The following is a 27,522-nucleotide window of genomic DNA, read 5'->3' as shown; positions in this document are numbered from 1 at the left end:
ACGGAGTCCTCTATAGAATTTCCAGAGCATAAATGTGACTTCCACTTGGGGGCTTTGATGTTCAGATACATAAATACCTACCTTGTTATCAAAGGTAAAGCAAAGCACTAAGACGAATTTCTGTTCTTCTAGAAGCAATATAAGAAAGACTTAGAAAATGAAATTAAGGGGAAAGGAATGCAAGTGAACGTGGATATCCCAGATATGCTTCGAGCCAAGAGGGCGTCTGAAATCTGTAGCCAGGTTGGTAAAGAACACAGAAGTTTAGAATAATGTCCTCTAATATCCAGTCACCATGTGCTTCAAGTATCTTTATGATTTGTACATTTTTGAAGGCATTGCAAAGTCAATACACTCTGTTATTAAGAAATCATTGGCCAAATTAAATTAACCTTACTAATTAAAAGGACAACTGTTTTTTTTTTTTTTTTATTCAATTCAGGAGACTTATGGAAGCCAAAGGTGGCCCCCCTGTTTTGAGTCCAAGAACATTTTGACCTTTTTTTTGGACTCTGTTACATACTTGGCTTGAATGTTCTTTGCTCATTCTATAGAAATGTAATTCCAAAGAATTATGTCTTTTGACCACTTCATAGTGAATAGTCCATTGTATTAAAATATTCAGCTCCAAATCAAATGGCAGTGGCTAAAAATGCACAAGGCATCAATCAGGTGAAATTTAATATGAAGTAAAAATTAAGAACTAAGCTTTCTTGGTAAAATTTATATTTGCCAAGTATACCTTACCTGTCACATATCCTTAAAAAAAAATGTGAAAGAGACAATGACCTCAGAAGTAAATATGTATGGAAGAAGAAGAAGTTGATTACAAAATCTGATTTGGACAAGAACTTTCATTAATGATTAGTATTTTTGCTGTAATATTTATATAGAAAAGAATGCATCCCAATGGAAAAAATAGTAGAGGGAATGAAAAAAATTAAACGTTATAGAAAATTGCTCAAAGAATTAAATTTGATTAATGGAATTGTTGAAAGTGATTTTTGACAAAGTTTTGTCAAATTTGTTAATATTCTGGTTAAAAAATAAGCAAGAACCCTAAACATCAACTGGTTCAAAATGGCAGCATCAAGATGGCAGAGTCCAAATGTCAAAGTATGTTTCTCAACCTCCTCGGAATACAGCAACCAGGACGGTCCTGAAGTGCATGCTTTTCTTCCTGTCCTCGTGTTCACCTCTTCGCACACTAAATTTACATATTTGCATGCAAAATTAGATAGTTTTGCCCTTGGGGATCTCCAGGCTAAAATCAAACAAATAAAGTATCATGAACCATGATACATACTACCTGAAAGCAGAAGAATCAAGAGTAAAGGTTTCCCAGAGGAAGCAGTTCCTCAGCTGTCAGATTTCCTGCCTGAAGCATTGAATTTTTGAGTGTGCCACTAGAGTACATCAGAATTTAAGGGATTTTAAGTGCTTGAGGCTACAGTGAAATCCTTAAGAGACTGGAATGACACAGTGCTGCAGTTCAACAGGAACAGCAGTTACTTTCCTTAACAAGCAGTATGCCATCATAGTTAATGATGGCATACTGCTTGTTCACTAACCAGAGTCCCTGACCTTCAATCCTAGCTCTGACACTGACTAGCTGGTATATGATACAGATGGGGATAACAATAGGTACTGCTTGTGGGATTGGTTAACTAGGTAAATGTGTGTTGAGTATTTAGAGTAATATCTGATACATAGCAAGTGTTATGTGTGTGCTGGTGCAAAGTATAAATATTGCCCAGGTTTTATTGGAATTTATTGTAGTTCATTGGGTGGGTAGAAAATTGAAATCCTTAAAATCTTAACTATAAAATATTAGTATGTTTTCCCCAACCATAGATCTTTATCTAAAGTAGAAAGCAAAGCATAAATCTGGAAGCATGTAGAAAAGTAGATATGGAGATCCAGACTATGTGGAGCAGGGCCTGAGGTGCTCCTGGAAGAACAGGTCTTAAGTTTAGGAAGAGCATAGAAGTGAGGCCCTCTGAAGTGTTGGAACCAACTGGAATGGGTCCATATTCTGACGGAGGTGAGGCTGCCCCACTTGATGGTTTGCTCACTGCCTTGATTTTTGCTGCTGTGTCAACAACTACTTTGAATCTTAAGATATAACTTTGAGTCATGTGGGAATGGAGGAGTGGGAAGAAATGGTACCATTCTCTCCCTTCCTCTCTGTCTCACACACAAAGTATCAGATTTGTATTACTTTTTATTTTTAGAAAAAGTACAAAGATGAAGCAGAGAAAATGCTTTCTAACTATTCCATTGTGGCAGATACTCCCGAAATTCAGAGAATTAAGACAACTCAACAAAACATTAGTATGGTGAGTAGCGATTACAGGGTGAGTATCCCTTATATGCAGTGCTTGGGACCAGATCTATTTTGGATTTTTAAAAATTTTGTAATATTTGCAAGTACATGATGAGATATGTTGGGGAAGGGACCTTAGTCTAAACATGAAATTAATTTCATTTGTTTCTGTACATATAGACTGAAGATAAATTTTATATCATACTTTAGAGGCACTGGTGTTTTGACTACAACCCATCACATGAGGTTAAGTATGGAAGTTTCCACTTGTTGACACTCAAAAAGTTCTAGATTTTAAAGGATTTTGGAACTTTGGATTAGAGATGCCTGATCTGTATTTCTTTTCAGTTGTTCGTTGAAATTTTATATTTCATAAGGAATGGGCCTTTTCTCCTCATTGTCTTTTGTGTGTGTGTGTGTGTGTGTGTGTGTGTGTGTGGTATATTTGAGTTGTTCCATCAAATGTATTTTCTTTACTTCTTCAAAAGTACCAGGTATTCTCATAAGTTATGACTAGTTATGATTGTTTTGGAATTCCAGATTCAAATTTTATATTAGGTACAAGTGACAATTGTTAACTGAATTTTATAAGTTTAACTCAGGAAATAAGTTGAAATCTTCCATACAGATTTTACCTGGAAGATGAGAATAGTCACATGTAGTGATTTTCTTTCTGGCTCTTTGATTAGTTGCATGGATACTATATCTGGAGGTTTACTAGTTCATAACTCACTCATAGACTTTCATATTGTTATTTTGAGAAATAGAATTACATCAGCTGTGTTCACTGAGATTGGGCCTAGGTTTAACAGATGTATAAACCTGAATTCTATTCTAAAATTGTAAAAGTTGACCATACAGTCATTTTCATAATGTAGCATTAGCAAGTGTCTAATAAAAAAAAATGTAAATTCTATTCAGTTTCAGGGTTTTTCCACTTCCTAAATTAATTGGCCAGCTTTAGCACTAAGGGTATGCTGCTCAGGTACACAAGAGGGCATGCTGTGCTGAGAAATGGAAAATTCTCACTGGAAGGATCAGAGGATGAGGCTGTTTTTGCATTTTGACTTCTATGATTTTATGGCATTCCAGAGTTTTAGCTTTGGTGGTGGCGGGGAGTGGGGGTGCAAACATTTTTCATGCCATATTCTTCCTCTTTTCCTGGGATTCACTGGATTACCAAATGTCAAGAAGTGGAGTAATTCTGTCATGGGCTTTTCTTAGAATTACTGGTTTTCAGTTGAGCACGTTTGCTTTTTGGTGTGCTTTGTGTCTGAAAGGGGTAGATGTTGGTAAGGATGGAGAAACATGGGGGAAAGTTAATGATTAAGGAAGAGGAGGAAAATAGACTTTGAGTGAATTGCTATAGATAGATAGAGCTAATATTTTCTTGGAAGAGAATAAGGGCATCCTTGAGCTTGGAAGGATGGTGATAGTTTAAAATTTTATACCACTTTTGAACCAAATGCTAACTGCTTAGTGAGCTTTTATAATGTATATTTTGATTTTTCTCAAATATGCACGTGACATAATCTGCAGCCAGCAAAGGTACCTATCATGCTGTAGAGCAAGTATTAGAGGTTTGCTTGTAAGGTTGTGGAATATGAAACCCACGTTAGACTTTTATTATTATGATGGGTTATTTAATCGATTCATATAATGTTGGTACTCATAAATAGAAGCAGCACTCACAGAACTATAAAACTGAAAAATGGGTTTTCTTTTATAACAATAGGACTTAGGACTTGAATTCTAATAAGCTTATAGTCTTCCTTTTCTTTCCTTTATAATAAAGGTATTTTATAAGGAAGAAGTAGGAGCTGGCACAGCAGTAAAAGGTACTCCAGAGATGGAACGAGTGAAGAAAAATCAGCAAAATATTAGTTCAGTAAGTTCTTGATCGAATTAACTATCCTTCCTGGAAGCAAATGGAAGCTAGATAAACATTTCTAGTTTTTTACTGAGCCAGCTGCTTTTCCCTTTTTTACCTCCACTTTACCGAAATAAGATTTCATCAAATATCAAAGGCCTAACTTTCAGAATGAAAACTGTGGTCTTGTTCCCCTCAAACCTGCAACAGCATTTCATTTTGATCAATCAGAGTAAAGAGCACATAGGTCATTTTAATGAAATCTGGGATTATGTTTCATCTTTTGGAACAGAATTTTCATTGTATTAAATTGTGTAGAGAAAGGATGTATTTAGTACCTCCCCAGTACTTGGAGGCAAGAAACTTTATACCCTGATAGAATGATCAAAGGCTCTAAAACATTTATTTAGTGACTTCAGTGAAGGTTTAGATTAAAAAAAAAAAAGAAGAGCTGGGGTTGTGGCTCAGCAGTAGAGCGCTTGCCTTCAATCCTCAGCACCACATAAAAATAAATAAAATGAAGGTATGGTGTCCAAACAGAAAAAAGAATACCAGTTCATTTTTACCCATGTTGGTCACGTTTATGTGCTTTTTCTCACACATCTGCCCATATTTCTGTTTCTAGCCTCATTTATTCTCTATTTTTCTCAGCAAAGAAAACCACATGCCTTCACTATAAATTGTAAAATAACTTACCCTCCAACTACTTTTGGATGGAGGAAAGGCTGGAAGAGGTGCTTAATGTTTTAAGTTAAATTTTCTTCCATTCTGTGCTTGACATTTTCAATGGATAATTGCTATCCTCACTGATAGGTACTCTTTCATGTGCATTTAATACATTGGTTTATTGTTAATGAAGTAAAAACAGATTCTTTCCTTAAATTCCCCATCTCTTCGTCTTCATCCCTGGAGACACTACCTTCCAGAACTTTTCTTTAAGTAATCCAGGTAGAACTGCCTTGATGAGACCCATCTAAGGGTAACTGGTAGTTTTGTGGCTTCCTGAGATCAAGAGTGTGTGCTGGCATTTCTGGAGAAAGTGTAGGAGGGGTAAAGTGATGCTGTAGTAAAATGCACTTTAAAATGAAATTCTAAAACTTGTGCAGAATGCTATTGCAATAAAACCTTTGTAGCATGAATGAACCTATTTCCTGGAGAAGGCTGGGCCTGGAGGCTGGAGGTGTTAATGAGTGCATATGAATGTGGTGCTCTGATCCCTGCATCGGGACCCCGCATCAGACAGCACTCAGATCGGGCAGAAAAAATTAGTCTGGGAAAAGAAACTTAAAATGTTTATTTCCTTCGCTTCCAAATGATAATATTTGAAATGTACCTATCAATGTACTGGGATATGAATGTTCTGTAGTGTGTGATTCTATAGCCTACAGTGAAATGACAGTGCCATTTTGATTAGTTTAGAGCTCTATGAAAAACTAAAATGTTCATCTTTAATCATGTTGAGCTTCTCACCCGGGGAAAATCACACAAAGTAGTACAGTATATCATTTCTTCCCCCAGCACCCCTCAGCCTCTTCTAGCAGACAGTAAATGCATAGCTCTGTATCTCGGAGGTTGGGCCATAAACTCCTGCTTAGTATTCAAATGGAAAGTTGCCCTTTCAAGATTAGCCAGATCTGTCAAACTGAGAGGTGATTCACTAACATTTAAACATCTCGACATTTTCCACCTCCGAGTACAAGCCTTTTCACTATTAGCTCTTTGCTAAGAACCGCTTTTGAATTTTATTTAGAAGTCGTCTGTCTTGGTGAACTTCCAATTTAACTGTTTCGGGTCGGGACTCATAGTGGCATTGTGACTAGTGCTAAATCCACAGGTGCTAAGACATAGATGACCTCTGAGGTATTGAGGCATGTGTTCATTATGACAGTCAACCTGAGTTGCAGACTTGGTCATTTTAAACATCACCAAGTGATTTCTAGAACATATTTTGTGTAGATTTAAGTCTGCTAAATTTCAACTTGTGCTCCTTAAGTATAGCCTGTGCTGCCTTATATATAACAGGGGCACATGTTCTTTTTCTTGAACCCAATCTTCCATGAATTTTTGGATATATTAAAATACTGCCTAAAATGAGGACCCCCACTGATCATGTTGTAAGTTTAAAGAGCTATTTCTTGCCATGTGCATCACTGTGTGCTATTGTTGATCCGCTGGTAAACATATTTGACAGGGCAGCTTTGGGATGAAGTGGATGCCAGGATACAGGGACTTTTACCTAACACGACCGCTGGGGGAAGACACTTCTGGTCTTTCTGGCACTGACCTTATAGTAATCAGGACACACTGGTCTATGTATGCTTTCAGTACAGTTTCCTCCACCTCCCCTTTTCTCTTCTTCTTCTTCATCTTTTTTTTTTTTTTTTTTTTGGTGTGGTTGCTTTATCTCCCCCACCCCTATTCTGGATTATTTTGTATGCTCTCAGTCCAAGCAGTGTTCCCAAGACACTATGGCTAACTCAGTTTGACTTTTGCCTTTAAATATGTGTTAAACTCTAATTAACATATTAATAAACTGAAACTGATTTTCAATAGAAAATAATAAACTATTGTTATTATTAATTTCCAAGTTCTTTTGTGCATCTGCCTAATCATATATATTTTTTAATGTTTATAAGCAACATTTGCTTATTTTAATTAAGGAACTTCTATAGTGGTGGATTGGTGAATAGATGTAAATTTACTTGTATTTCAGGATAAAGAAATCCTGAAAGCATCAGATAAAATAAAAAACTGTGTTCCCATTAAAGGGAAAGTAGTATTGGAATTAAAAACTTCAATTATGTAAGAGTTACAAGTAAATATACGCTTAAATATTTTTTAAAAGTTTTGTGTCAAATACAATTAATACTATATTTTTATAAATTATTCAGGTGAAATACAAAGAAGAGATTAAACATGCAACAGCCATTTCTGATCCTCCAGAGCTAAAGAGAGTTAAAGAAAACCAGAAGAACATCAGCAATGTGATCATATTTCCTTAAGTATTTTTTTCTATTTTATAGAATGCCAATATACAATGAATGTATGGACCTGTGCAGATAAACTCTCACTAGAATGTATGCCATTGCAACAGGGTCATTCCTTCAAAGTGCAGATAGCATTTCACACATCTTTATGTCCTCCCCATACACATCCAATGCTTCCCGGGCTTTTGCTATTAAGGGTCTATTTGTTCTTGTTCTTGGGGGAATTTGAAGGTGAGATACACTGTAAGGTCAAGGTTTGGGGTGGTGGATATGCTCAAGGTCTCTAGAAGAGACAGACATGGAATAAGTAACTGTTATGCATTGTTTAATTGCTAGCACAGTAGTCTTTATTGAGTGATCACTATGCTTTCTGAGTACTCTCCATGCACTCTCTCATTTAATCAAGAGAAATAATACCTCTTGAAAAGTGCTATGGAAATGCAAAGAAGGAAAGCAATATCAGGAGCAGTCTTGGAGAATGAGTAACATTGGAGTTAGATCTTGAAGAATTCATCATGGTTTGGGTTGGATTTTGTGAGGAAGGACTTTTTTCTTATAAACCTATTATGTTCAGGCTCCAAAGCTCCAAGAAAGAGAGGAAAAGTAGGATGAGTAACTGGGATGAGGGGTGACAGGGGATGATGGTGGAGAGGGGAGCTGTCTTAAAAGTGATAGAGTTATAGCACCCAGTCCCTGGGTTTTTCTATCATGTGACATGTGGCATTTGAAATAGATATCAAGTGCCCCGGGGTACCCCGTCCATGACTTAGTGATTATATTGTTTTAATGTACATCTTCTTCTAAAAGAAGAGTAACTTCTTTTAGAAGAAGATGTACATTTAAACAATATAATTAGGATAGACATTTAACACTATCTTAAAACAACCTTACTTTAAAAAAATAAGCTGGGCATGGCAGCATATCCCTGTAATCCCAGTGGCTCAAGAAGCTGAGGCAAGAGGATTGCAAGTTCAAAGCCAGCCTCAGCAACTTAGTGAATCCCTACCTCAAAATAAAATATAAGAAGGGCTGGGGATGGATCTCAGTGGTTAAGCACCTCCAGTTTCAATCTCAGGTACCAAAAAGTGTGTGTGTGTGTGTGTGTGTGTGTATATATATATATATATATATATATATATATATATATATATATATATATATTTAATGAAAAGTAATGCTATAAATAATAGCATAGGTATATGCTATAGGTGTGGCATCAGAAAAATGGTGTGCAAAGGGCAGAAATTGAAGATAGGAATATGGACCCTATATAGTTGGTTTGACCCCACTCTAGACCTTATTTGCAGTATAAGCCATCTGGCCCTGGAAGCCCTAATTTCCTCATCTATAAAACAGGGATTAGAGTATTTAGGAAATATTACTGTAAAACACATGGAATGTTTGCCACCAATAGAGATTAGACTGAAACTTTCCTCATTTTAATTAAATCATCTCAAGTCACAGAAATCTTCCTAAGCTCTCACACTACATACCATGGCACAAAGAAAGCCTCTCATTGAGAACTTCCAAAGAGGTTACATTAGAAGGAGCCCAACCATTTTTTGTGTATTTTCCAAGCTTCTCAAACTTCTTTTCCTTTGCCTTTTCACTTTGGAGAAACTGCATTTCAAGTTCATGTTACCTGCAGGTGTCCCACGCTCAATTTAAACTCTGAAAAAAATCATTAAGATTGTCCCTGTGGCATTTCTTGCAAAGGGATTTAAACATCTAACTCTGCTTTTGCCAGTCAAAAATTCATTTGACACACGCCATTGTTTCTCTGTGTTTGATGCTCATTTATTTCTTGTGGTGTTGTGAAATCGCTGAGAAAGCTGACTACAAACAATGGAATCTTATCCCCCAGCTAAGAAGGAACACTTCTGTGTAGCAGGTCAAAAAAATTTCCATAATGCTGGGTCAGAGGGTAGGCATTCCAATGTTGGAACTTTACAGACAAGAGAAGCTGGAGGCTTATGGTTTCTTTAATACTGCAGTCAGACCAAGAAGTGGACACCTAGGATTTGTGTGGACACCTAGGATTTGTTTGTTTTTGTTTTTCTTTTGTACCAGGGATAGAACTCAGGAGGACTTGACCACTGATCCACATCCCCAGCCCTACTTTGTATTTTATTTAGACACAGGGTCTCATGGAGTTGCTTAGCACCTCGCTTTTGCTAAGGCTGGCTTTGAACTCTCCATCCTCCTGCCTCAGCCTCCAGAGCCACTGGGATTACAGGTGTGCGCCACCATGCCCAGCCTTCTCCCTCCTTCTTAAAGATAAGAGTGCACAATAATTATTTTTAAATATAAGATGGTAATTTGATAAACACTTCAGTGCTATGAAGCAACAAATTCACAGAAGAGACAATTCCTTATTATGGTTAAGATCAAACTCAGGTGGGCCACCAATAAATAATACAGTTGGAAGAATAGCAATGAAAGGTTAAGTTAAAACATTTGACACAATTAAAGGTTTAATTTAAAACATTTGACAAAGAAAATCTGAGACAGTAGGATCATTACAAAAAGATGCAGTCAATTAGCAATACATGTTTCACTGTAAAATCCTAATGAAGATTCTACTGATGAGTGCCCTGTGGCCACCTGACATTTCTAGTAATCAGTCCCAACATATTGATTCACATTGGTTTCCTGTAATCCCAATGCATTTTTCACCTTGTCCTCCAGCTCCAGTATAAAGAGCAAAACTATAAGGCCACTCCAATAAGCATGACCCCAGAGATAGAGAGGGTGAGGCGAAACCAGGAGCAGCTGAGTACGGCAAGTAGTTTCTGTTTTCTTTTATAGTTTATTGAAAAGTCCATTTTCTTATTTTTAAAAAATTCTCTCTGTGATGCTTTAAACACATTCGAATGCTCCTTTACCCAGTCACACATTGAAGGGCACTATGATTGTTTCATGTAAGTCCTGGAATCTTGGGAGTATGAATTAAGTAGCCAAATGTGCCAGGCATAGTCCTGACCATTGGAACACAAGACCCAGGCCTATCCTTGTGAGTCTCCTAGTTTATTGGTAAATCTTTGAAAATGTGTTAGAAGAGGGACCTGGAGAGCAGGATCTGTTGACAACTGTGGGAAAGAAAATATATCTATTAGAATAGGGTAAGGGAAATCCTGCTTCATTGGCAAGGGACCTTAAGGACAAAATGGAAAACCATTATTTAACTCTTCTTAATCTATTGAGAGTAAAGCACTGATAGCTAACAATTATGAGGCACCTCTGCTCGGGGCTGGACCCTGTGCTAATATTTTATGTGAACCTGTGAGTTCAGAATTATTCGTTTCTCTGACGGGTGGACATGGGAAACCGAGTCTGGAGATCTGTGGACACGCTAGGGACCCACAGCGGGCAGGAGGAGAGCTAGAATTTGAACCCCAGCCTCTTGATAGCCAGAAATATCTTCTAAGGGCCCCCCAATAGTTACTTTTTAATTTTTTTTGCCCTTTTATGGAGTTTTCCCCCAATATAAACAATAGGTATTTTCTTTTAAAGGCTTCATTATTTAAGAGCATGTTGCCCCAGGTAGAGGAGAAAAAATCAAGCTCAACCTTATGTATCCTTCTCATGTCCCTGGAAAGTGGATGAAGTAGGAGATCTTTTGAAAGGAGAAGCTCCAGGGCCAGAGGGAAAGTAAAAGACCTTTCCCACGTGTTCTATTGTCCTGATTTCCTTCTGGAGTTTTCTAAGCATGCTCCTGTATATTTCTATTACTTTCATCTGTGGAATTTGCAGTTAGTTTTGACATGGAACAGCCAAGTATTTACTGTCAACTCCTTTTTAAACAACATAACCAACACTTTGTGGTTGCCAAGTTAGACCAATTAGGATCTAGAAGTAGATATCAACAGGAAGGTTGACGTAGAGGTACTATTAAAAAAAAAAGTGTCTAAAAGGTGAATTTTGAGTCTCGTCCTCTGTGTCTGTTCTTCTATCCATTAAACTAGATTTGTTCTTCATTCTCTAAGGAGAAAAAAAATTCTTATTTTTCCTCCACAGGTAAAATACAGAGGAGAGATTAAACAAGCAACTGCCATTTCTGACCCACCAGAGCTGAAGAGAGTGAAAGAAAATCAGAAGAACCTCAGCAATGTGGGATCCTCTCAGTGATTTTTTTTTTGTTTGTTTAAGATATCAAATGTCATGCCCATATGTAGGTGAAGGGACTATAGTTCCACGTTTTCAAAACTTTGAGTTGATATTCTGTTCTCAGTGGCTTAACAACTTCCCTGAAAGAATTCAAGGTCCCAGGTGATGCGGGGGTTCCCTGTGCCACGCCATGATGATTTTTTCCCTATGGGTTGTGGATTGTCCTTATTTTGTCTTCATGCTGATCGATGCTGTGGTTCCCTCAAAGGGAGGCAGGGTTACTTTCTGTCATCCTGCCCTAAAATCACTCTCTCCCACTCTCTTTTTGAGTTGCATATGTTCTTATTCTCCAGCCTCCGGCCAGCCCCATTTCCCACTCTCTCTGATTATTACTGTATTTCTGGACAGTGTCCTGGGAGAAATGATAAAGTGTGCTTGGTTGAACAGAGCACAGGAAACAGGGCCAATTTACGGCCTCTTGAACCGAGGCTGGCAGTTTTTACTTAGACACTGACTGGTGGCCTGCTCTAATTCCCCTTTATTTATATAATCCACGGATGCAGTTCATCCAGAGAAAAATTCTTTTCTGAAGTCATTAACATATAGATTGGGTTCTTTGGAAAAGAAAATTTGGAAATCTATTGTATTCAAAGAAATCTTTTATTCTTCAAACACTTAAAGTCATTTGGCCAGTTTATGAAGAGCAAAGGCGAGTTATGGTTTGATACTTTTCCTAGCAACTATATTTTGGAGAAGTTAGATGTTCATCTTGTCCTTGATGTGACCTCATTACTTTCAACCAGGAACATAGTTATTGAGAAGGAGGAATAGAGGACTGGGAAGCATGCTAGCCTTTTTATGGATGACCACAGTCACCTGTTTAAACACATCCTTATAAAAAGTTCTACCATAGTTAATTCCTAAGAAACCACAACTGTGTAGGGCCATTCTATATGGGCAAGAGGACCTGTAAGTAATATCCATGAAGATAGGTCTCATAGTCCTCCGTGATTGAAGGCTTACTATAGATTTACTGATGCTGTGCCCATATATTTGAGTGTGTCCACAGTGATTCAGACAAATGGATACTATTATGGGATGAAATAAACTTAAAGAAAATAGATTCTTTAAGATGAGCATGGTAAGTATGACGAGACTCCTGATAGTATGCCTTTTTTTTTTTTAAATAGATTTTCTTTCTTAGATAACTCTTTAAAAATAAGCAATGCTAGCCTCCTGTTTAATGGAATTGATTCACAGTGCTCTACATTTTTGTTCTCTGAAATGACAGGTTTATTATAAAGGTCAGTTGGGAAGAGCTACGGCTTTAAGTGTAACTCCTGAAATGGAAAGAGTAAAGAAGAACCAAGAAAATATTAGCTCGGCAAGTGGTTTTATTCATTTTGGACTATCACAAAGGACATGTCCTTTACTTGCAGTCTATTTTTTTTTCCTCGTGAAAATAAACTTGTGATATTTCCTTTAAGTACATGTGTTATTTCAAATGACTTCCAAAAGCTGCCACTGTACAAATTTACATTATCCTTCCATCCTTCAATAGTATTTCCAGATGTGACTGACAGTTATATTTACAGTTTATTTAAACAACACTTCATGTTATTTTAGCTAGAATCTTTGAAAATGATAAAGTCTTGGATGCATAGGTTAAATAATTGTCATTTTGCTGATGTTTTTCATTGAACATGGGTTGTTAAGTGCAAAGCAAAATAGAAAGTGAGTCATTCCTCCAGTGTGAGGACCTAGAGGAAAAATGTCTTTAAATGCATTTGATACAAAATTCAGTTACTCATGAAAGCTATTTGTGGTGCATATCAGTGTCTTCTTTGAATAGCATGTATTCTCTTAGTGACTATCAGGGCTTCAGTTATGAATTATATATAGGTACTCAGATCTTAGTAATTGAAGTCCTGATCTTACACATAATCAGCTTCATATATGGCAGTGACCCGAGGGTCAGTCGTAAAAAACTCAGGCCCTGTTCCTGGCACATTTTCAAGAGCACCCTGGCTGGTATCCAGCATTAAGGCTTCGTAATTTCCAGCTATCTAGTGGCATTTCTGTCCAGAGATATTGGGTGTGTCCAACATAAATTACCTTTAGGTTTTGCTGCTTAGAAGGAAAACTAGATTTGTTCTTCATTCTCTAAGGAGAAAAAAATTAAAGGGAATTAGAGGGAAACATGGTATGTATTCTTCAACACTGTTATGTCAGGAAGTGAGGACATTTAGAAACAAAATAACTTTAGGTGCTGTTTAGTTTTAGACTTTTTCTGTTTAATTTAAATATAAGTCTTACTGACTGTGTTGCTAGCAACTGTTGATCATACACATTTGCTTTCAATTAATAGATTTAAGTCAATTTTGTAATAACCTTTAAGGGAGATCTTTGAGAGTGAAATTTTAGTTGGTATTTAGAACAAAATATAATTCAAGAAAAATCTACCTGGGAAATAATTTTGAATACGTTGCATATGTTTGGCTCATTTGGAAAACTTAAAAATAAGTTATATCCTGGATTTGGGTATTATAATTGTCTTATTATGTCTACTGTTTACTTTGCAGGTAAAATATACTCAGGACCATAAACTGATGAAAGGCAGACCAAGTCTGATTTTAGATACACCTGGTCTGAGACATGTTAAAGAAGCACAAAACCATATTTCAATGGTAGGGTAGAACCAGATCACTCTTCCATGACTAAAAGATACTAAGGAACAGCAAGACCAGTCTATGGATGGCATTAGTTTACTATTAATTTAGATAACTAATAAAGCATGGAAACTTGGATGAGCCTGTGGGAGGGGTTCTAATCACACTGAAATATCATGAAAATATTAAGTCTAATAAAATAATTTTTCTCAGTGTCCTTTTTCAATGTGTTTTTATTTCTAACATGAATATTACAAATGCATTTTGCAAAAGACATTTGCCTAACCTTCTTTTTGATTAATTTTAAGATAGAGTTTGGTGTGTTTGCTTGTCATACAGAATGTGAAAAAGATGCTTTTTTTTGACAGTTTCATGAGATGTAATTTATTTACCATAAAGTTCATTTATTCAGTGTTTTATTCAATGGTTTCTAGAACATGAAAAATGTAAATGTGCATGTTGCAATGTATGTAATTTGGGTGTATATGGTTCCAAACTTTTGTAACATATTTTTTTTATTTGTAAATTAAAAATTTGTAACTATGTATACCCAAATTGTATACATCACTATCTGTAAATCTGTTAATGTAATTTTAAACAATACTGTTTTTCTTGAATAATTATAAGTAGCTTTTCACTTTACTGTATATTGAAGGTCAAGAGAGGAAATTAGATCATATTTAAATTAGCGTGTTTTGGAAAGTAAATCAAATTTTAAAAGTATTTATCTTTTACAATTTCTTACAGAAACACATATTTATATATAATTTAAAAGAGACACCAAGCGTAGTGATTAAAAACACGGGGAAAATGTTGGAACTTGATTTCTGATATTGTTTTTAGAATAACTGGAAAAGATACATAAATGTAGACAATAAACCAGATGCAGCTTATGTAGTAACACCAATCATTCTGTCAAAAAATTTATTTTTGAGTTAATATTGTTTTTCCTTTTTCAGGTAAAGTATCATGAAGATTTTGAGAAGACAAAAGGAAGAGGCTTCACTCCTGTGGTTGACGATCCCGTGACAGAGCGGGTAAGGAAGAACACTCAGGTTGTCAGCGACGCTGCCTACAAAGGTATCCAGCCTCATGTGGTGGAGATGGACAGGAGACCTGGAATCATTGTTGGTAAGCCCATGGCCTTTCTCAGCAGGTGTGTGGTCAAAAATATTGTATTTGTTCTAAGCACTAGCCTTCTTATTCAGTTGACTTCCTGTCAGGTGTTTGATGTGGTGCCCAATTCAAAATGGACTGCAGGTCAAGTGTTATTTTGGTACCATGTTGAATGGGATTCATGGCATTCACCAGCTATCGTTGCAAATGCTCTCTATTACTTGGAAATTCTTTCTTTTCTTGGAAGTCTTTAATAGCTTTCTGGTCTTAAGAATGTTTCTACTTGTTAAACAAAGAAACAACCAAGACATGGGTGAGGGTGATGATTGGACAATTATTTTGTTTTCCTTTGGTTTGTGTCCTTGGTCAAGGTATATAGTACTGTAGACATTGTGTACCTGGGTGGCAGGAAGAACCATCCCACATTTAGGTCCTTTTGCCACAGACATGCCAGAAAGGTTCTGATATATTACATAATATGAATCTTTTGTATTTTAAAAATATTATTTCTAAACTAGTATGATTTGAGAACCATCTGAAAGTCTCATAATTTAAGGAGGGGCCTACTCTTCCTATCTCTTAAATCTCTTAGGAAAAATTCTAGGGGATTAGTGTTGAATGTGGCTTGAGATAGGAACAAAGATCAGATGGAGTGTGAAACAGGGCTATGAAGAAAAATTATTGATTTCTCGATGTATATCAACCACTCTTGACTATTGTCTCCTTCCGATAGTTAGCCTCTGAATTTTATAGATATTTCAACTCTATAGGTCAAAGAATATTTTTGTATCCTTAGCATGTAAATGCCTCTCTGTAATCTCAGTGTTAGATTTTCTTCATCTTTAAAAGTAAGAGTTTGTGTTCTGAAATAGTACTAGTGAAAGGCGCTTTAGAGAACAGTTGGGTGGGAAAGTATATATATATATATATATATCTTAGTACAAGAGTACTAAGGTCAGAGTATGAAGTGATGAGATGATTACCAAATGACTCACAAAGAAATATTGCAAACATAATTGTGGGCAATTGATGGCTTGACTTATCTTTCCAAGTTGATTGCTTCAAAGGACTGCATTAAGGTGATTGGATGAATTGTGATCTTTTCATTAAAAGTAACACAGAAACAGGGCATTTCATCCTGTGTATTAGTGTCTCATAAGAGACAGTTCAGGAGTTGATTTGTCTCACTAGGGTAAAGGTTTACCCCAGGGTTCTACAGAGATCTGAGGCCGGGAATAATGATGATGTCATTGCTGAAAACCATGAAACTGTGTAGACCTCAGGCTCTTGGATCCATTATATAATTATTATATATAATTAAGGCATATAACTTAATTATATATAAGTTATATACCTTATAATTTTAAAAACAGTAATAGTTTCTTTGAGATAGAAACTATTACTGTTTTTAAAATTATAAGGTATATAACTCTAAATTATTTACTTCCAGGGCACCCCAGAAGTCAGTTTATTTTCTCTGATTGGAAGAATCTCTTTCCATTGAGCAGTTGCCTATGAAAGCACAAAATGAAGTCCATTCAACAAAACATAAAACTTTTTACAAGCCAGTTTCTATACCAATACAGGTTCTGAGACGTTCTGGGTAATGCAGACTAAGCCCATTGTGTGGCTTCTATTTTTGTCACAGACTGTGCTACTTACTAGTTGCATAATCTTGGACAAGCTACTTAATCTCTTTGTGACTCAACTTACTCATTTATAAAAGGAGGATTATTGTAGTACATACTTTAGAATATATACTGTGTAGGGGAGTTAGGTTATACCCACAGTAATGCTTGACATTGTGTAATATTAATTAAAACTGACATGCAGCTTTACAATTCCAATTTTTTAATTTTACTCCAGCCTCATTTTTACCATATGTCTGTAACTAGGCTTTTATTTTCCAGGTGTATACCACTGTGCAATTCATTTTAGGACTAAAAGCTCATTTCATGGGTGCCCTGTGATCAAGGGTAACTCATAAGTTTGGAAGTGAATTGATTTGGATTTTGCCTCCAAATAAAATAGGAGGGATACATAGACTTGGACAGTCTCCTCACTAACCAGAGCAGTGAACTGATTTGTGCTTATTGAGAGCCAGAAGCTGCTCTTGTTCATCTTTCTATCCCTTATGATTCTGTGCTGGTCGCCTGGCTTTCAGCACTTTTTGATAAATGATCTTATATGGTTTCATTTACACCCACAGACTCAGAATAAAAACTGAACTTGCCATTATCCACATTCCTAATATATGTCCTTGTTATAGGGAAAGAAATTTTTTGTTAGTTTAGTTTTGTATTAAGAAAAAAATCCTCTCACTCAAACACTTTGCCTGTTTCAGTAGGGCAAGGGTGATGGGGAGTTCAGGGGGGCCATAAAGGCTGCATAGTTGCCCCCCAGGGAACATGACTTGCATAAAGGGTCACAGGTACCTCAGTAAGCTGCATGCAATATGGCAGGTCAGCGGAGGAACCAGGCAACTTAACTTTGATTGCAAAGTTTCTCAACAGGTACATGTGAAAGTATTGTTCTCCAGATCCTGCAGCACAGTGGATTTGCTTTATACTTTTGCCTTTTGCTCTGTTCTCTTTTGGTGCTGGCTTTTAAAATTTCCTTCTTGATTTGTTGATTGTTTCCTCTTGGTGGAAGACCTCAAAGTTTGGCGCACAGATCCTGGCTCCATCTTCGATATCGATCCCCTGGAAGACAATATTCAGTCTAGAAGTCTCCATATGCTCTCTGGTATTGCTCACATTCTGAGTTCCTCTCTTTTTATGTGGTTTTGTCCTGAAAGTGAGTCTACTATGACTGTAGAGTTTCCTTGTAGCAACCGGGTAATGTAAATTTTAAAGTTGAGAATTTTAAACTTCCATAAGTGCTGTGCTACTTTAAAATACCATTAATTATTTATGAAAGTAAAACTTGCAAAGGAGCTTTTTAATAAGTTCTAGATTTGTTTGTCCTCGATTCGTTTAAAAATATGTCTAGAGCTTATTTACATTTGCTTTTGATTAGTGAATATTATTTAATAGGCTTTCTGGGCTTACAAATGCAGTTATTTGGATTGCACCAGGTTTTTATGAAATACACAGTAACAATATTTTAAAGATAGATTTTTAAATTTATATGTGGAACGGTAGAAAGGTTTCCTGTGTAGTGTCATAAATATCTTGAATAGACTTGCAAGAAATTGAAATTTCTCTCTGAGCTTTTTACATGTAAAATGAATAGTTTCCATAGGAAGCTTGGCTTTTCATTTAGGTGGCATGTATATAATGAAAGGAAAAAAATGAATAGTTTGAATATAGTGATAGATGATTTGACATTTCAGACTTTCAGACCATGTTTAGCAAATGAGGTCTTAAAAAGGTTTGACAGCTATCCAGTTACTTTATACAATAAAATACCATAGATATATCATTAAAATCTTGCTCTACCCTCTGATTTTACTCTAAATTTAGTTGTTGATGTTAATAAAATTGTGGGTCCAATGTAATGTAGGGATTCTAATACTCAAATAGCTAATTTGATCCACACAGTTAGCTGAACTGTGTCATTTAATATTTCTAAGAATAAAGAAAAGACAAGTACTGAATGCCTGGTGACATTTTTGGAAAGCAATTATTTATAACCAGATGTTATGCTTCATAGAAATTTATTAGTTTGCCAGTGTTTTCTTAGTCCTTGTCAATTTCCTATCCATTAATATCTCCTTTAAAATCTAGACTTCAAATGAGTATAAATAACCTTTAAGTCATTTATGTAGTAGATTTAATGCATACTGAAGTTTGGGAATAGAAGATTAGAAACTTACTGAGATTTTGGATTATTATTTAATAAGGGATGGTTTTTCTTTCCCACAGAGCTTTTAATTAATGTCATTGTTCTTCAAGTCACTTAATCACGTCTTAATATTTTCCTTCCAATGTAGAAAAGGCGAGTCAATATAGGAGACAGCGGTCTCGATCGCATTCGAGCAGTACTTTTGGTACAGGTCTGGGAGATGACAAGTCCGAAATCTCCGAGATTTACCCTAGTTTTTCAGGCTGCAGTGAGGTCACAAGACCGTCCGATGAAGGAGGTATCAAACCTTAGCCACTTACAAAGAAAATTAATTCACTTTTAAAATGTGTTATGAGAGCATTTTTAACATATTTTTCACCTTTTCACAAACATTCAGCTTATGCACTTGAAATCTTAACATTAAGTTTACAAAGTTGAGTCTTTTTAAAAAACTACTAATTTGCATTTTTGCATGTAAGGTTTTTTTTTCCTATCTTCACTATTATTACTATACAGGAATTTGTAACCCTATTATAATAGGGTCTTGGGGCTTGCTATGTGTCTGTTTCACAGGAGTTGTATGTGATAGATTTACACAGTCACAATGGAGACTTGAATTCTGAATAGTTTGTATCTGATTTCCATTAAGGAAAAAACAATCAATCTTACTGTAATATTTGAGTAGCTAAGAAATTACCATGAATTGGCGTGTGTTTAAATATTGATATAAATTTGCAGACAGAGGTAGGTCTTGCCAAAAAGAAATTGAGTATGAAACTTAGGATATGAGATTTTTTGAAAATGGAAAATACTATTGATTTTTAATAATCTTCTATTTTATTTACCCACCCTTTTCCTATACCTTCTCCTCTTTTCTGCATCCAAGCTGGCAGATTAGATCATGATTTCTTTGGGGTGTTAGAACTGATCCCGCTGATAAAGCTGTTCCTAAAGGATAAAACTAAGTTGCCCCTCCCCTATTGCACTTAGATTTTAGTGTAGTGAGGAGGGGGACAGGCCTGTCAGGCCAACAGAATACCGAATTTCCTTTTTAACCACAAAGGTCAAATTGCTAAAATCCCTAAAGCAGGAGATTTTGAAAATGAGCAGTTTAATGCCAGGGTTGCGGGAGGGGTGGGTGGGCAGTAATAGGAAACTATGAAAGCTCTCGTAATTAGGTAACCAGTTTCTGCATTCATTTCAATGAAACACTAATGAGCTTATATTCTATATATCTCAAATTAAAAATTCGGACTAGCTTTAGCCTTGTAGAAAGTTTTGAAGGTTGTCTTTTCTTTAAATTGCCAAATAAATAGTTGTAAACCAATTTTGCTTTATTATACTTACAATACCAATGAGAAGGTCTCCCCTTTCAGTGTATGATTTTCTAACAAAAGGTTCAGTAACTTACTGATTTTTTTTTTTAAACTTGGTCTTACAGATTTCCCCATTTAGTGTCCTTTGTGGTTTCAGAGGTACAGAATAATGTTGATGCTTGATGAGATGAATAAGCCCCAAGAAAATATACATACTCATTTTATTTAATCAACCTTATTTAATATGACTCTGTTCAGTGTATTGGAGTTGAAATCTTTCCCAAAGGTAATGCACCATAGAGTATTTGCTTCAATCTCTTACTTCAGGTCTGTATACACCAACACAGTATTTGTCCATTTATTCTCCAAATGTTTATTGAGTGCTCATGTACACTAGCCAAGAGTTTGGGTCTGCATTGCTTAGAGCAATGAGCATAGGAGAAATGGACTGGCTATACAGGGCTTTGCATCTGGAGGGGGACCCAGGTAGTAAGCAAATAGTTACCCAAGTAATAAATAATCACAGACAGAGTTCAGGATATGGAGATGGGATGGGGGCTACAAGATGTGTAACAGGACAATTCCATCTGGCTTTGATGTCAGGGACAACTTCTTTGGGGAAGGGATATTTGAGCTGAGAAGTGAATGCCGAAGTTAATTAGATCAACAGACTTTGTGAGCAGAATGTTTCTGATAGGCTAAGATACCATGACAGTGTGTCATTAAGACATGCAAATGGAGGTGTCAGAGAAGCAATCAGAGTTCAGAGGAGAAGGCTGCACTGGAGATAAATTTGGAAATCATCATCTAAACCTGTGATCTTGATAAGTCTGTGTAGAGAGGGAGAATTGGAGACATCTCCTGAAGATGCCTTAGCAGTCTCTGTACCAGCAGATGATTCCAGGTGAGCTCTGATCTCATTACATTCTTTCTTCCAAGGCTGTAAAAACCTATTGCTGTTAGTTGTTTATGTCCTTTTTCTTTTCTCAAAGCACCATTCCTTTTTTTCTTTTCTTCTCCTAATTATTTCTAGTGAGAAGACTCTATATTAAGCCAAACAGGATGAGAAAACGTCTCCATTAAAAGAAAGTATAGATGAATCTCTAGCATTTGTATTAGAAGCTGATTTCACAGTTAAGAGGGAATAATTACATTTGTCTTTGAAATGGGAGAACTTCAGTCTCTGTGGAAGGTGACAGGGGCCAGATATTTTTGGCAGAAACAGATGACTCAGTGACTCAAAAGACTGCATTGGTGAATTTTTGTCATGCAGAGTCACCTGTTAGAAGATGAAGATGTTCTGACTTCAGTAATAGTTCCTAGTTTTGAGAGTAGATACCGAAGCATGAAGCAGAAGTTGAAATGTACCAGTAAGTTTATAACATCAACAGAGCCATGTGATACCCACAAGACTGTTCATTTGAGAAGAATTTAGGATGTGTGGGTAAATGCTCCTAATTTCATCTATCTGAAGTGAAACAAAGCACATTTATTAGAGCTCACCTGGAATCATCCCATGGCACCTCATGCCTACATTCAAAAGACTAGTGACATAACAAACATAATACATGAAGGCTACCTCCCCCACTCCACCATCCTCCCGGGTCCGTACTTCCCTGGGCTTCCCAGGTCACTAAGTGGTAAGTGAAACTCTCCAGGCACCGAAGTCAACCTCTGTGGCATCAATCTCAGCTCTCATGCTTTACTCATACCCCACATGGAATCCATTAACAAATCTCGTTGCTTTCCCATGGCAGAAGCATCCAGAATCTGAGTGCTGTCCTTACCTCCATGGTTGCTACCCTCATTTCAGTCATTGCCCTATCATTTGGATGACCTCAGTCCCCTCCTAAATGGTTTCCCACTTCTGCCTTTGCTGCTATGTGTCCCGGCAACCCCCTACTCTGATCTGTTTTCCATCTGGCAGGCAGAATTATCTTTTTGAAATAGCAAGGGAGAGAGGTCCCTGTTACCCTGCTTAGTTGTTACGTGGGCTCTTTTTTGAATCTAAGAATCCCATGAATACAAAAGCTGATGAATGAGCAAAATGCAAAAAAAAAAAAAAAAAAGTTTTATTAAATCTCCAAGTGAAATGACCAAAGCATGAAGCTTTTATCCTTTTTAGACAAAGAACAATACATTTGTGAAGGAATAGCTGGGGATAAATGAAGAGCTGCCCTGGGATAGTAAAATTCTTAGGATGCCACTAGGAGATGAACAGGGGGAGTCGAAGCCAGTGGAAGGTAAGGGTTTGTCCAGGTTCACTGAAGCCCCAGTTACTGGCATCTGGTGATCAAGGCTTTTTTTTTTTTTTTTTTTCCCCAGCGCTGGTGTGGAAAGACACCCTTCCCCAAAGCATCTTTAAGGCTTGCCCTTATAGGGAGAGTCAAGCCATCAGGCACTTTGGGGAGTTACAGGTCCCTCAGTGACATCAGCTATAAATAATCAATATACCCATGAGGCACATTTCGTCTTAACTCCTTCAAAACCCAGGTCAGATATGGCTCTTCTGCTACCATTTCATTCTGAAAAAACACCCAACTCCTCACCATTGCCTACATGCCCCCTCTTTGATCTTGGGCCCTGTCTACTATTAGGCACTCATGTACCATTCTGTCACTCACAGGCTGCAGTGACACTTATCTCCTTGCCTGATTCGAACTTTCCAAGGAAGTTCCCATCTGGGGCCTCTGCAATTACTGCCTCAGCCCCTCTTCCCTACCCCAGGTATTCGCTTGGCCAGCCCTATTTTTCTTTAAGTTTCTTCTCTGTTGACACTTTATCAGAGATTCTATGTCCCAGAGATCGACAGCACCCTTCTCCTGCTATCTGTCCCTTCGCCCTGCTTCACTGCAGCTGATGCCACCCGAGACATTGTGTATTGACGTCTGTGTTCATCTCTCCCTGGCTAGCCTGTAAGTCCTGTTTCAGCAGGAATATTGGTGGTTTTGTTTTCAGTTATGTGTCCAGCTCTTAGAATAAGCACTCACCAAATGCTTGGTGGCAGAATGAAATGGTCAAATTAATATTTTCAAAACACAAACCAAGTTGGACATGGTGGTGCCACACCTGTAATCCCAGCACTGGGAGGCTGAGGCAGGAGGATCACAAGTTTGAGGTCAGCCTCAGCAACTTAGTGAGGCCCTAAGCAACGTAGTCAGGCCCCTGTCTCAAAGAAATAAAAAGGGCTGGGGAAGTAGCTTAGTGGCAGAGCACCCGTGGATTCAATCGCAGTACCAAAGCAAATAAACCCCTATGAATACAATGTAAATATATTTACTTTTGTGAATAATATTCTCTTATATAAGACTTGGAAGGAAATTCTTACGCTTTTGTTTTGATGATGTTTAGATATGTTTTAATCACATTAAAGCATAGCTTAAAAAGAAAAAAAAAAACAACCTAAAGTAGAAACATTCCCAGTAGGGTTTTTTACTTTTTAATTTTTCTGGTAGGGAAAAGAAGTAGTAGTATCCAAGACTTTTCAGAGACTTTGAAATGTAGGGTCTCCTTTGAAATGCATGCTCTGGGGCTCTGGTAGGGAGGAATGGGTGGTATAGAAAGTGACTTTTATGGTGAGGAAGGCTCTTTGATAGAAATCTTTAATGTCTTTCGTAGTAACAGTTAATCATATGCACTTACGTAAACTCTGCCCAAGAAATTGAAAAGTGTTTTATAACAACACTTGTTAGGAGTAAGATGAAGAAAAAAGAAAATGTTCTTAAGTATTTCAAAATGCTACGTTTTCTTCTAGATTTTGTGGGTTCCTTTAAATGTGGTTAGGATTTTATATAATAAAATACGTCATATTCCAAGAAGCTGTCCTTTAAGACTTGGTTGTCTTCCTGCTGTGGAGTGGCTTGTGTGACAATACCAACAGGGAGGTGATCAGGATGCTGAGCAGGGAGAGAGGACACTAGGCTTGAATCCTGATGCTTACTGCTTGGACTAGGTCCACCAGAGGTCATTTGGCCTTATTGGCTCATTTCTCATCTGTGTAGAACAAGAATAACTGATATTTCTTCTTCTTCTTTTTAAAAATTCTTTTTAGATATATATGATAGTAAGGAATAACTGATGTTTCTTAAGCTAAGTGCCATACAATTAAGTTAATTTTTTTCCTTTCTCTTTCTTCTACCTGTGAGAATGTATTTCTGTTCTGGAAGCAATCTCTTTGATTTTATGAACCCAGCTGTGAGTTCACAGTTTTGGGGTCCCTCTCATGAGATAGAGGAAATTCAGATTGTTAGGACAAAAGGTTAAACATTTGGCTTATTCCCCAGAGGCAAAAATACAATGTGTTCATCTTTAACGTTGAGTTTTCAGAGCATTAGCAGATAAACCTTCCCCTTGAAGGTTTGATCATTGTCTCAGTTCTGTGTTTCTCATGATATTTTCTCATCTTGCTTTGATTCCTGAATATTTTCATTCCCTTCTGTGATCCTCCCGGGCTTTCTCTATTCTCGATTCGACTCTCTAATGTATTAAGTTACCAAAGGGTTTTCATTTGACATCTCTACTGTGTTACTTTGATTCAATAACAGAGGCTTTTATTTAAACTTGATCCAGTTGTGTTTTGATTCTTGAATAGTATTATTTGAAATTATCTTTATTGCCTTTTGGTATTAGTTTAGTTTAACTTATTTTTCGTTTGACACACGGCTCCTCTGGTGGAAATAATCCTGCTGGTGTCTGCTTATTTCGCTGTGAGGTTGCCTTTGATCTTTGTGTTTGTCTTCACTTTGCCTGCGACAGGGCTCTGCCTCCTGGTATTGCTTTGTATTCCTTTGGTTTCCGTTAACTTGTGATTTTTTTTTTTTTTTGTCATTGTGAGTATTTTTATGTGTTCGCAATCTCAGCCCACGTTTACCCTCCTCAGTTGGAACTCGTGTTCCGTTTGGCTTCAGGTATTTTACGTGTTTCTGTTTTCCTCTGGAGCATAAAAGGGTATAGGAGTGAAATGAAAAACAGATGCACTTTTCGAAATAGACATTTTCAGTTTTGCAGCCTTGTGAACTTTGTCATTTTGCTGTGAAAGAATCTTATTGGAATGACCTAGTCTTGCCTTCACTGACCCAAAACAAGTTTCTGAATTCTGTGGGGTTTAACCTAGCCTAGCTGGGCTGTGCTTCTAGCACTGTATCTCACTTAATATGTCTTCAAAAGAGATTAACTTGTAAGAGTTGCTTCAGAACATTCTGGAACTCTACCTATCGTCCAAATGGTGCCAAGAGGGCAGTGAGCTCATTAGGTAGCCATTTGCCCTCGTGTTTTAGTGGTACCCATTGCTCCTTTTTCTCAGTTGACAAATATTGATTCTCTCCCATATGTGTGAGACTCTGGGCACCCACATATAAAAGAAATACATCTATTGTTTTCAAAGAGCTCATCATATTCTAGTAGGTGAACCAGATGGCGAAAATTATTGCGCTCAGGAAGGTATCATGATGGAGTATTGTCCAGGATTAGAATTAGCCAGGCAGAGAACAGGGTAAGGAGTATTTTAGGCAGAAAAAATGACATGGGAGAGAGTGTAGCATATTGGGGACTTGGTGTGGCCTGATGCCTCTTGAGCCTAGGCCTGCGTGTGTCTTCACATGGGCTGAAGAAGAGCCCAGAACCAGAGGGTGGGTAGGGCTGAGCTCAACCTCTGCAGAGACAGAATTTGATTGCTTTTAACCCCAGGGCACTTTTCTTGGGATTTCTCCTGCTGGAGATTTACAGGCTCTTTTAGAGGACCATTCACCTAGACTTGTAGGTACACTGAACGTTTTCTGAGAATCTGGGCTGCCTTAGGTGGTTTAGATGCTACTGAGGGAATGCCTACTTGGGCATCAAGAGAACAGGAGGCCTTCTTAGCAGTCCTCCAGAGGAGCCAATGGTATAGAAACAGCACTGTGGATTTTTATGTCCAACGTTACAATGTCCCTTATCCTTGACATTTTTCATTTAGGTAAAAGAGCAGAGACATCAAACCAAAGCACCTTCCTACTGTAACAGCTTTCAGACTCCACATGAAATATCCAATTTCAGGGTGTTTAATGGGCATCTCAAATCTTATATCTGAAACCAAGATCTTATTTCCTATCTCCCTGGCAAAAAAAAAAAAAAAAAAAAAAAAAAAAAAAAAAATCCTTGCCTGTTCTTTGTGTTCACCATCCAACTAATACCGGGGAAGGAACCTGGTAATCAACTTTATCACCTTTCTTCTTCTCACACTTCACATCTGATCCATCTATAAAACTGATGGCTCTATCTTCAAAATCCCCAATGTACTCACCTATCACCCCTTCGGTTGCACTCAGAGAGAATCATTATCCTGTTTCACTGTGATTGTAAAATATGGTCCTGGTCTTTATGATTCTGTTCTTACCTGCATTGGGCTGACCTCACCCCATTGGCAAAATGATCCTTGAAAAATCTACACCTGATCTCATTACAGCCTTGTTCAACATATTCTAATGGCTTGCAGTCATTCTTAGACTTAACCCCAAATTTATAATCTACAAGGGATTGCATGATCTGGTGATAACCCTCATCCTTGATCATATCTCTGATTTCGTCTTCCATCAGCCTCCTGACTCTAGCCATACAGCCCTCCTGGCTACTTTAGGACAACAGAAGTCCTCTCACCCTGAGCCTTTGCAATCACTAGCCCCTCTTCTGGAATACTCCCACAGTGTTGTTGTGCCATGCTCACTTCCTCCGGGTCTCTGATTAGATGCCAGGTAATCATGAAGAGTCTCCTTGACCGCTCATCCCATACACGCTCATACCTCCCTATTCCCTGCTTTATTTTTCTCCTTAACTCTTTTTACCATCTGCCATTTTATTAGTGTTCATTAATTCGTATATTATCTGTCTCCCCCAGAATAAAACTCTATTGGAACATAATCTTTTTGTCTGCTTTCTATTTCTCTGAAATAGAAATTCTGTAATTAGCACGTGGATTATATAAACCCCATAAATATGCACGAGTCTGAGTTTAAACCAAAATGTAAAGACTCAGCTTTGATACCCATGCTCAATCAATGCAACTTCACATTAGTTTTATTGTCTAGTTAAAGCTAATTTGATTTGAGAATAATCATACCATTTGCAGTTTTTTGCTTTTTTTTTTTTTTTTAGAAAAAAAGCAGTAATCCAACTGGAACATATTGTGACCCCTGTCTAAGCCAGAGTCAGCCAATGATCTTTCATAACCAGGAAAGCAGTAAATGATTCTTATGTTAGTACTTCTGTTCTCATATAAATACTTCTCACCCCAATGTTTCATTTTTCTTGTGACTCTATAGGATTCAGTAGGGACTCACAAAACAAATGTGCTCATCAGAATTCTAGAATC

The 27,522-nt window shown here is 37.1% G+C and overlaps 1 protein-coding gene across 2 annotated transcripts in view; it reads left to right on the top strand.

The window, feature by feature from the left end:
* NEBL (nebulette) overlaps positions 1-27,522 on the top strand; it is a 346,363-nt gene that overhangs the window by 301,635 nt on the left and 17,206 nt on the right. The window contains exons 19-27 of one of the 2 annotated variants that reach the window (XM_081298828.1): positions 133-243; positions 2,235-2,339; positions 4,122-4,214; positions 7,088-7,180; positions 9,872-9,964; positions 11,201-11,293; positions 12,582-12,674; positions 13,873-13,977; positions 14,919-15,090. In XM_081298828.1, the coding sequence (XP_081154954.1) occupies positions 133-243; positions 2,235-2,339; positions 4,122-4,214; positions 7,088-7,180; positions 9,872-9,964; positions 11,201-11,293; positions 12,582-12,674; positions 13,873-13,977; positions 14,919-15,090 (958 nt within the window). The remainder of the gene's footprint in view (positions 1-132; positions 244-2,234; positions 2,340-4,121; positions 4,215-7,087; positions 7,181-9,871; positions 9,965-11,200; positions 11,294-12,581; positions 12,675-13,872; positions 13,978-14,918; positions 15,091-27,522) is intronic. The other variant, XM_081298827.1, reaches the window with a different exon arrangement.

The sequence above is a fragment of the Spermophilus citellus genome, assembly GCF_964194105.1.
Source record: "Spermophilus citellus genome assembly, chromosome: 6".
In the NCBI taxonomy this organism is placed as follows: Eukaryota; Metazoa; Chordata; class Mammalia; order Rodentia; family Sciuridae; genus Spermophilus; species Spermophilus citellus.
The sequence above is the reverse complement of the archived record's forward strand: the minus strand, read 5'-3'. Positions and strand labels throughout refer to the sequence as shown.